Source organism: Lepus europaeus, chromosome 7 (genome assembly GCF_033115175.1).
Source record: "Lepus europaeus isolate LE1 chromosome 7, mLepTim1.pri, whole genome shotgun sequence".
Taxonomy (NCBI): Eukaryota; Metazoa; Chordata; class Mammalia; order Lagomorpha; family Leporidae; genus Lepus; species Lepus europaeus.
Window position 1 is genome coordinate 8,598,755 of NC_084833.1, and position 10,625 is coordinate 8,609,379.

Consider the following 10,625-nt stretch of genomic DNA (forward strand, 5'->3'; position numbering starts at 1 on the left):
CACAAAGTCAGCCCCTCTGTGAATTCGCTGTGAAGTCACTTCCCATTGCATCTCTCTCTCTCTCTCCATCGCTCTGCCTTTCAAGTAAATAAAAAGTCTTGCAAAAAAAAAAAAAAAAAAGGAAAATTTCACTTTTTAAATATTTTTAAAAATTGTCATTTATTTTACTTATTTGAGAAACAGAGTCAGACAGAGGTCTCCCGTCTGCTGGTTCCCATCCAAATGCCCATAATTGCTATGGCGGGGCCAGCTGAAGTCAGGGGCTGGGAACTCCATCTGGGTCTCATGTATGACTGGTAGGGACACGTGTACCTGAGCCGTCACCTGCTGCCTACCAGAGTGTGCATTAGCAGGAAACCGGAGTCAAAGCAGAGCTGCCGCCAAGTGCCTGCCCCCTAATAAACAAAGTGCTTCACCTTGCTGGATCTAACAGCCTTGGCGGTGACGGGGTACTAGGTTATCAGTGAGCACACAGCAGAGGGGTGAGCACACAGCAGAGGGGTGAATGATGAATGAGGTAGACACTGAAGCTTCGGGGGGGGGGGGTGTCCACGCAGGCTTGGGTTAGGGAGCAAACTCTGGATCCTGGAAAATGACGGCGAGGAGGGTTCGGGCTGCTCTGCAAGACGCCCAGGTCACCCCGAAGTGGCTGGGATGACGCTGCGCAGGTTCAACTACCAGCACCGAAGTCACCGTCTAAGGCAGGGGCGAGCGTTGTCTCCGCTCTACCAGACGACGGGCGGAAGGCAGCGGGCGTTGCAGTTTTGTGCGACACGGAGGAGTCCGAAGCAGAAGAGCGAGGCCGGGATCAGATACGCTGCTTTCGCAGGGGGCCCTGTGGCGGTAGGGCCAAGGACGGCCCCCTTCCCCGGGGGAAGAGTGGGCTAAAGAGCGCGCACATTTCCAGGGCTCCTGATACACACGGCCAAACAGCTTTCCAACGGGCTCCGCGGAGGGGCCGTGATCCTTGTAATCTGCGAGGAGGGTGACGGGGTGCAAAGCTGGGGCGCCCGCTCGCCTCCGCCCACCGGGCCCGGAGGGGCGCCCGGGCTCCGATCCGGGGACTCTGCCGCGGCTCCGGCCCCGCCCGCGCGAGGTCGAGGCGGCCGGACCAGGGAGCTTTGTGGCTCCTGGCGGCACCCGTCCACGTCCGTCCCACGTGACCCAAACAGTTTCGTGCACTTCCGTTTCCCTCTCGGCTTTCTTATCGTCGGTGTCCCGGCGGGTCCGGAGCCGGTGAGTGAGGGAGCGCCCGGCCCGGGGCGTCAGAGGCGGGGTCGCCCTGCGCTGACCGTCCCGGCCTCCCTGTCGGCACACCAGGTCCCCGCGGAGGCGGCGGCGGCGCCATGGCGGAGCTGACGGCTCTGGAGAGTCTCATCGAGATGGGCTTCCCCAGGGGACGCGCGTAAGGGAGCTTCCTCGCCCCGATCCGCGCGGCCCGGTCCCGGCCTTTCCCCGAGCCTGGCCGCCACTATGGCTCGTAGGCGCTACTCACGCTGTTTCTCCCTCCAGGGAGAAGGCTCTGGCCCTCACAGGGAACCAGGGTATCGAAGCGGCGATGGACTGGTGAGCGATCAGGCCCGGGGCCCGAGGGCTGGGGGCTGTCGGGAGCGGCAGCCTGGACGCTGAGCTCCCTGCCGACTTCTCCGGCCAGGTTGATGGAGCACGAAGACGACCCCGATGTGGACGAGCCTCTGCAGGCCCCGCTTGGACATATTCTGGGACGGGAGCCCACCTCCTTGGAGCAAAGTGGCGCCGCAGGTCCCGACTGGGGGGGCGTGGTGTCAGTACCCGCGGGCCCCCGAGGAGAACCTGCACGGGAGTAACACGGACTGCTCGTTTGTAGGCCCTGGGTCTGCTGCTGGCGAGGGCAAACCCGCGCTGAGTGAGGAGGAAAGGCAGGAACAGACCAAGAGGTGGGTTGGTGGGGAACCAGCGCCTCTCTGATCTGCCCCGGCCCCTTGCTGTAAACCCACCTTCCCCCTGCATGCCCTCTTCTATCAGGATGATGGAGCTGGTGGCCCAGAAGCAGCGGGAGCGGGAAGAACGAGAGGAGCGGGAAGCCTTGGAGCGGGAGCGGCAGCGCAGGAGGCAAGGGCAGGAGCTGTCAGCGGCCCGCCAGCGGCTGCAGGAAGGCGAGATGCGCCGGGCCGCGGAGGAGCGGAGGCGGGAGAAGGCCGAGGAGTTAGCAGCCAGGTCTGCGGGGTGGGGGTGCCGGGTCGCAGGAGAAACTCGGGGTTTGCTTTGTTGATGTCTGACCGTTCTCCCCGTCCGCATTCCAGACAGAGGGTTCGTGAGAAGATTGAGAGAGACAAAGCGGAGAGAGCCAAGAAGGTAGGTGTTGGCGAGACACTGGGGGTAGTGCCGTGGGGGGGTTAGTGAATCGCCCTTTCCAGCTTTAGAGGAAGGGCAGGGGTTTTTGTGAGCACTTCCTCCTGAGGGTGGGTGAGTGCCTGACAGTGTTCGATTTTGTCCTTCAGTATGGTGGCAGTGTGGGTTCGCAGCCAACCCCACCAGCGACAGAGCCAGGTCCTGTTCCCTCCTCTCCCAGCCAGGAGCCCCCCAGCAAGCGCGAGTACGACCAGTGTCGCATCCAGGTACTGATTCTGAGTCCGGTCTTCTTCCTGGGACCCCTTTTTCAGGGCTCTAGGGTGCCCGATCAGAGCTTTTTCCAGTCTTGTTCCCTTTGCCAGATCTCTTCCTTCTTTGTAAATGACTTTTGAAACACTACCTGCCTACTCTTAGGAGAGGATCACATTTCACCTGCTCCAGTCTTATTTAAACCCATACCTCCCTCTTAGTCAGCAGGTCGCCTTCTACTTGTCCATGTTTCATTTGGCTTATTACACAGGGATTTTTGTGACATGATATTTATCCAAATGTCTCTGTCCTTGTCTTAGATTTTGAGGGATCCAAGAGTCTCTCTTTAATTTTTTTTCGATAAGAATGAGACTTTAATCAGTTTTAAGTGGAGTGTATAACACTAAGAGATAAAGGGTTGTTAACAAACACAATAACAAATGGACATCTGATTGGTATGAGGAGTCTCTCTAACAGTCAGTAAAGCAGAGCATAAGTGGGTTTTTTTTTAGGGGCTTTAAATAGTAGTTGTGCTAGTTTAGTCTCTTTAAGAGCAAGTGGGGGGTAGCTTTTTAGCTGTTCTTTTCCTTGGGCATTTTTTAAAAAGAATTTTATGTATTTGAAAAGGAGAATTAGAGATCTTCCATCTGCTGGTTCACTCCCCAAATGGCCACAATGGCCAGGGCTGGGCCAGGCCGAAGTCAGGAGCCTGGAACTCCATCCAGGTCTCCTTCGTGGGTGGCAGGGGCCCAATGACTTTGGTCATCTTCCCTGCTTTCCCAGACACACTAGCAGGGAGTTGGATCAGAAATGGAGCAGCCAGGACTCATGGGAACCCGGCATCACAGGCCGGGGCTTAACCCTGCTCTACAGTGTCAGCTCCCTCCTTTGCCTTCTAGGTCAGGCTGCCAGATGGGACCTCACTGACCCAGACCTTCCGGGCCCGGGAACAGCTGGCAGCTGTGAGGCTCTATGTGGAGCTCCACCGTGGGGAGGAACCTGGGGGAGGCCAGGACCCTGTGCAGCTGCTCAGTGGCTTCCCCAGGCGGGCCTTCTCAGAGGCTGACATGGAGCGGCCTCTGCAGGAGCTGGGTACGTCATGCAGGACCACAAACCAGGATGTGGGGGAATGGAGGACACGCCTGGGAAGAGAAGGGACTCTGGAGATGCTGGGTGATGGGTGCGACTGGAAATTCTGGGAGCAAACAAGTATCCTTGTGTGTGGTTCAAGCCTATTTTCTTTCATCTTCAGGACTCGTGCCTTCTGCTGTTCTCATTGTGGCCAAGAAATGTCCCAGCTGAGGCCTTTTTCCCACCGTTCTTCTCTGATCTTTTCATCTTTGATAAAGCACTGACATCTCCCGCTAATAAACAGACCCGCTGAGTTCTCTATATGCCTGACTCCTTCCTGAATTGTGGGAGGGAGGAAACTCAAGCAGAGGAAGAAGCTAAACAGAAGGCAATGGAGTAGATCCTCTTCCTCATGGGTAGTTTCTAATGTCTGGGTCTGATGAGCTGCCAGGGAGGTAAAGTGGGGAGATGTAGGGGGTGGGGAGCACACTGGATGGCATCTTTTTGCTCCTGTGGATAATGTGATGCATAACCTTAAGAGCCTAGTTTCTAGTTTCTAGAGTAAGAATAGTAGTACCTGCTTATTTAGGTTGTTTCATAGTGCCTGAAATATAATAAATCTCAAAAAATATTAGCTACTAAATGAGTCAGTTTAAAAGATATATATTTATGTACTTATTTATTTTGAAAGGGAGAGACAGAGATCTTTCATCTGCTCGTTCATTCTCCGTATGGCAGCAACAGCCAGGGCTGAGCCAGGCTGAAGCCAGGAATCAGGAACTCTGGGTGGCAGGGGCTGGAGCATCACCAGTAGTGGTTTAACCCACTGCACTGCAATTTCAGCCCCCAAAAGGGTTAATTTTTTTTTTCCTCTTTTTTTTTATTTTTTTATTTTTGACAGGCAGAGTGGACAGTGAGAGAGAGAGAGACAGAGAGAAAGGTCTTCCTTTGCCGTTGGTTCACCCTCTAATGGCCGCCGCGGTAGCGTGCTGCGGCCGGCGCACCGCGCTGTTCCGATGGCAGGAGCCAGGTGCTTATCCTGGTCTCCCATGGGGTGCAGGGTCCAAGCACTTGGACCATCCTCCACTGCACTCCCTGGCCACAGCAGAGAGCTGGCCTGGAAGAGGGGCAACCGGGACAGGATCGGTGCCCCGACCGGGACTAGAACCCGGTGTGCCGGCGCCGCAAGGCAGAGGATTAGCCTGTTGAGCCACGGCGCCGGCCAGGGTTAATTTTTTAATGTGCCACCCATAAATACTGAGAGGAGCATGAGAGTGACCTTGACCTTCACAAGTGCATTTCTTCTGCTCTGAAGAGTAAGTCACGGGTTGGGGGGGGAGGGACTTTGTGGCATAACAGGTTAAGCTACCGCCTTCAGTGCCGGCAATCCCATATGGATCCATATGGATGCTGGTTTGAGTCCCGCGTGCTCCACTTCAAATCCAGCTCCCTACTAATGCACCTGGGAAAGCAGTGGAAGGTGGTCCAAGCCCTTGGGCCACTGCACCCATGTGGGAGACCCAGGTGAAGCTCCTGGCTCCAGCCTGGCCCAGCCCCAGCTGTTGTGGCCATTTGGGAAGTGAACCAGAAGATGGAAGATCTGTCTATCCTCCTGCCTTCTCTGTAACTCTGCCCGTCAAATAAAAATAAATCTTAAGAAGAGTAAGTCACGGCAGCTAGCACTATAGCACCAGCAGATGTGGGTTAAGCTGACTGCAATCCCAGGATCCAATATGGGCATCACTGTGTGTCCTGACTGGGAAGGCAGCAGAGGGTGGTCCAAGTACTTGGGTCCCTACCACCCATGTGGGAGGTCCAGAGGAAGCTCCTGACTCCTAGCTTCGGCCTGGCCATACCCAGCCATGCAGCCATATGGGTAGTGAGCTGGTGGATGCAGGATCTCTCTCTTCCTCTCTGTGTAACTCTTTCAAATAAATAAAAATAAATCTTAAAAAAAGCAAATCACAGCCACATGGTGCTTTCCTAACAGCACTAAAATCTAGTGAGTACGCACGCTCCTCAGCTCACAGTGGTACTGAACTGGTAAGCCCGTTACGTTGAAAACGCGTGTAATACACTTAACTTACTGAACCAAGGCTCAGCCATGCAGACACAAAGGGACTGGTGGTTGGCCTTGTGATGAAGTGGCAGACGGGAACTGCTGCTTGCTACCCCTGCCTGGCATCGCGGAAGAGGACAGTACCTTAGATAGCTCATCTGAGCAAAGATAATGTATGATTTCTTCAGAATGTGTACCATTTTTTGTATCATAAAGTCAAAAAATTGTTATGTTGAAACATTTTAAGTCAGAGACTATACTTACTATGCATTAGTGTCAAGTGCTTTCCACATATGAAGGCTCTGTTATGTATAGGTATTTAGCCCATTTCAGAAACCAGGACACCAAGGTGGGGCCGGCATTGGTGTTGCCAGTACAGCCTCTGGTGCCAAATTCGGCTGCTCAACTTCTCATCCAGCTCCCTGCTAATGCGCCTGGGAACACAGCGGAAGATGGCCCAAGTCCTTGGACCCCTGCACCCACATGGGAGACCCAGAAGGAGCTCCTCCTGATTGGCCCAGCTCTAGCCACTGAGGCCATTTAGGGAGTAAACCAGTGGATGGAAGATCTGTCTCCTTTCTCTCTGCCTTTCAAATAAATACATTAATCTTAAAATTACAACAACAACAGAAAGACACTAAAGTAACATGTTCCTTCCCCAACAGACCTTCACACACACCTGGGAAGCCTGCCTCGGAACCACCAAGCTTCTCCATGTACCTCATGCTGCTGCTGGTCACCTTGCCCAGGCCCTGTCCAGCAGTTGCTGACTCAGAGCTCTCATTCATGGGCGAGGGGCCTGGCCGCAGTTTAAAATACAAAGATCACACAGCAGAGCCACCATTGCAGCCACCACTTGTGATGCAGGCATCCCATATTGGAGTGCCAGTCCAAGTATGGACCATTCCACTTCCAATCCAACTCCCTACTAAAGTGCAACCAAAGATGGCCCAAGTCCTTGGGGCCCTGCCACCCATATGGGAAACCCGGATGGGTCAGCTCCTAGCATTGGCCTGGACCAGCCCTGGCAGCTGCAGCTACTTCAGGAGCAAACCAGAGGATGGGTGGAAGATCCGTTTCTTCCTCTGTCACTCCCCATGTCAAAAAAGTCTTTTAAAAAATTAAAATAAGGATCACAAACCACAGATATATTCAGTGGCATGGTGGGTAAAGCTGCTGCCTGCAGCGCTGGTTCAAGTCCTGGCTCCTCCACGTCCCATCCAGCTCCCTGCTAATGCACCTGGGAAAATAGAGGGCCATGGCCCAAGTCCTTGGGCTCCTGCACCCACATAGGAGACCAGAATCAGGCTCCTGCCTTCTAGCTTCAGCCTGGCCATTGTAGCCATCTGGGGAGTGAACCAGCAGGTGGAAGACCTCTCTCTGCCTCTCCTCTGTAACTTTGACTTCCAAGTAACAAATCTTACACACACAAACACAAAAGTCCAGCAAGGCAGCACCAATGCTCAAAACCGGGTTTATGCCTGAGAAAACCACGGCGTTCTGACTTGACTGTAAGCCTTTTCTTGCTTGGGGGCCACAAAATGTAAAACAGACAAAATAGGTGTGACCATCCTGGCTTATCTCATCCTTTCAATGGCACCTCCAACAGATCCTGCACCTGGGTGCTCAGAGACTGGAAAAGACCAGGGGCTGGTATTAGGGTGTGGGTAAAGCCACTGCCTGCAGTGCCAGCACCCCATATGGATGCCAGTTTGAGTCTCCACTACTCACTCCCAATCCAGCTCCCTGCTAATGGCCTGGGGGAAGGAGCAGACAATGGCTCAAGTGCTTGGGCCCGTGCTTCCATGTGGAAGACCTGGACGAAGCTCCTGGCTCCTGACTTTGATGTGGTCCAGCCCTGGTTTTCTGGCCATCTGGGGTCTGTAACTCTGCTTTTCAAATCAATCAATCAGTCTTAGAGAGAGACTGGAAACTACTGTACCATGGGAGGCAGCAGTTGATGGTACAAGTACTTGGGTTCCTACCACCATCATGAGAGGCCCAGATTGAGTTACAGTCTCCTAACTTCAGCCTGGCCCATCGTTAGATGTTGTGGGTATTTGGGGTATAATATAGAAGATTTCTCTCTGCCTTTCACATAAAATATTTAGTTAAAAAAATAACGAAAAAAAAAAAAAAACACTTGAGGGCAAAAATAACCCCAGTACATTTACTGAGAGGCTGCTCTGTGCCAGGCATTGCATTTTACATCCTAAATTAATCTCTTTACAAACATGCTCAAGAAAGTTACCACCTCTTATAGAACAGACTGACTCAAAGAACGTTCCGTCTGCTACTGCTAGTGAGTGAGCCTCTCTAAGCTAGTTTAGCCAGAGTTAAACTCCACAGAAGGCATCACCAGGGAGCAGGGTCCCTTTCCAATCTCAGGGGACAGGAGCCCCGAGGGTCCTCCATAGGCATCCATGGCTACAACATTCCCTAGGGCAGCTCTGACTTCGAGAGTGTCGCTTGGTTATCCCGGGTAGTACATGCAAACTTAGATCACACAGCCTGAGACAGCATTGAAAACGTGGCCGCTAAACCTATCTGGCTTCGACCTCTCGGCGCGGCCAGCACTCTAGGACTCACCGCGCGGAGGGACGGGGTTTATTGGTTCCTTCAGTTCGTCACATTCCATCCCCGTGTCTCGGCCTCGGCCTGAGACGTGGACTTGCGAGCAACCAGGGCAGGAGTTAGGGGGGACGTGCTCAGCCGGGGCTACTCCCCGGGGCCCGAGGAGTCCTGGGAGCGGCACCCCTGGTCCCCAATCCCCGCTGGGCCCACGGAGGGGGAAAGGTCGCCTTGGACTCCCGCGCCCAAGGTCTCAGCGCCCATGAAGACAGGTCCGTCTCACGCTGACCTCCCGCCACCGCTGACCATCCAGTTCTTCCTCCAGGCCACGTTCTCCTGCGTGGCCACAGACTCTCGCAGAGTGGCCATCACTAGCTGCTGGGTCCTGGCCGCCTCGTCCCTGCGCCGCGGGTCCTGCTCCGGCATCTCCTGAGAACAGGAAGAGGATTCGCAGTCCCAGTCCCCACCGCAGGTTCTGAGCCGCCCACTCCACCTCAGGACTCCCAGCTGCGCCCACCTTCAGCATCGCCTGCTTCTGCAGCTCTCCTGGGGTCACGAGAGCAAAGAGCGCGGAGCCCAGCCCAGCCCCGGCGCCCAGCGCTGCGACGACCACCAGCGCCTTCCGCAGCAGCACCATGGCTGGCGGCGCGACCAGCGAGGCGCCCTCGGGAGCCTCCCGCCGCCTAGAGAGGTGGCTACCGACGTCTCATCACCTCCTGCGCAGCCTAGAGCGGCCCAGAGCGGAAACCATTGAGAAGCGGCTGGCCTAGAGCGGGCCTGACCATAAAAACCTTTAGCCCAGAGCGCCCGAGTCTTCACAGATAACAGTAGAAGAGATTGCGTTTCAAGAAAAGGTGCAGGCGCGGAGGACTGAGTGCGTGGCGTCGTGGCTGCAGACCCACAGTGGGCCGAGTGCGTGCCCTTGTTGTTGCTGTGGGTTTTACAGTTGCCCAGTTTTCTGTCCTCCAAGATTTCTCCATCACCCGAGGGGCTCAGCTGCGCTCTGGTTTCCCGCAAAATTGAGCGTTTTCTTTTTTTAACAATTCAAAAACATATTAAAAAATGTTTTTTTGAAAGGCAGAGAGGGACAGATCTTCCATTTTCTGGTTCACTTCCCAAATGCCCTTAGCTTCTGCTGGACCAAGCCAAAACCAGGAGCCAGGAACAGCATCCAGGTCTCCTACGTGGGTGGCCGAGGTCTCAAGTGCTTCAACCATCACGCTGTCTCCCAGGGTGTGCATTAGCTCGAAGCCGATTGGGAAGCGGAAAAACTGGACTCGAACCAAGCATTCTGATTTGTGGTGCAGGTGTCCCAAATGGCTTTTTAGCCACTAGGCCAAACACCTGTCCCTACTTGAGCATTTTCAACATAGCACAAAATGTCAATCCAGATATTTGCACATATCAATTTATTGACCCAGCAACCAAACCCTATACAGAGCCTTTGATGTAGATACTATCAGGCCCTACTCTCCCACAGTCTCTCAGTCTCCTTCCCTTGGCTTAAATTTTTTTCACAAAGCAACCTCTCACTAAAATCAGCTCACTGGACTGAGGGAATAGTGTCACTGGCCCCACTGCTTCCTTCATCACAAGACTCATGAGGTCATTTATTGGCTCAATAGGTAACATTTTTAAAATATTTTATTTATTCGCGAGGTAGAGTTACAGAGAGGGAGAGACAGAGAGAAAGGTCTTCCATCCATTAGTGCACTCTCCAAATGGCCTCAATTAGCCAGAGCTGAGCCCATCGAAAGCCAAGAGCCAGGAGCTTCTTCTGGGTCTCCCACACGGGTCCATGGGCCCAAGCACTTGAGCCATCTTCCACTGCTTTCCCAAGCCATCACAGAAAGCTGGATTGGAAGAGGAGCAGCTGGGACACAAACCAGCACCCATATCAGATGCAGGCACCGCAAGTGGAGGCTTAGCTTACTACGCCGCAGCGCTGGCCCCAATAGGTAACATTTTGATGTTCATTCCTGTCTTGAGGGGACAAGTTACTTCCAGAGAAGTAACTACCACCTGTAGCTCACTGAAGCCTAGTTTGCTTCATCAAACTTCCAGAAAGCTGTATCTGTTTTTGGCCAATCAAGCTGCAGATCAAGCAAGGACCTGCACATGAACTGAACACAAATTTCTCAAACCCAACTTCATGTTATAAGAACCTTTACCCTTAACCTCTCCAGGAACCTGGGCATTGATAGCTGTCTGGCTTCTTGCTCTGTGCTTTGCAAATAAATACCTACTGTCTTCTTCTTTTTCAAGATCTTCCATCTGCTGGTTCACTCCCCAGGTGGGAGCTGGGTTGGTCCGAAGCCATGAGCCAAGAGCTACTTCCAAGTCC

General features: G+C 53.8%; 2 protein-coding genes across 2 annotated transcripts; one reads left to right on the forward strand and one right to left on the reverse strand.

Annotated features, from left to right (window-relative positions):
• The first annotated feature begins 1,164 nt into the window (after nt 1-1,164).
• On the forward strand, nt 1,165-3,974 carry UBXN1 (UBX domain protein 1). Its single transcript, XM_062195988.1, has 10 exons — nt 1,165-1,236; nt 1,321-1,405; nt 1,513-1,566; nt 1,655-1,761; nt 1,847-1,916; nt 2,005-2,196; nt 2,283-2,334; nt 2,481-2,597; nt 3,480-3,672; nt 3,833-3,974. The coding sequence occupies exons 2-10, from the start codon at nt 1,347-1,349 to the stop codon at nt 3,880-3,882; spliced, it is 894 nt and encodes a 297-aa protein (XP_062051972.1). The 5' UTR covers nt 1,165-1,236; nt 1,321-1,346; the 3' UTR covers nt 3,883-3,974.
• A 3,892-nt stretch (nt 3,975-7,866) lies between these two features.
• On the reverse strand, nt 7,867-8,987 carry LOC133762947 (ubiquinol-cytochrome-c reductase complex assembly factor 3). The gene is made up of 2 exons (XM_062195989.1): nt 8,799-8,987; nt 7,867-8,710 (listed from the first exon to the last, which is right to left on the reverse strand). Exons 1-2 carry the CDS (start codon nt 8,916-8,918, stop codon nt 8,561-8,563), a joined length of 270 nt encoding a protein of 89 aa, XP_062051973.1. The 5' UTR covers nt 8,919-8,987; the 3' UTR covers nt 7,867-8,560.
• Nucleotides 8,988-10,625: the final 1,638 nt, after the last annotated feature.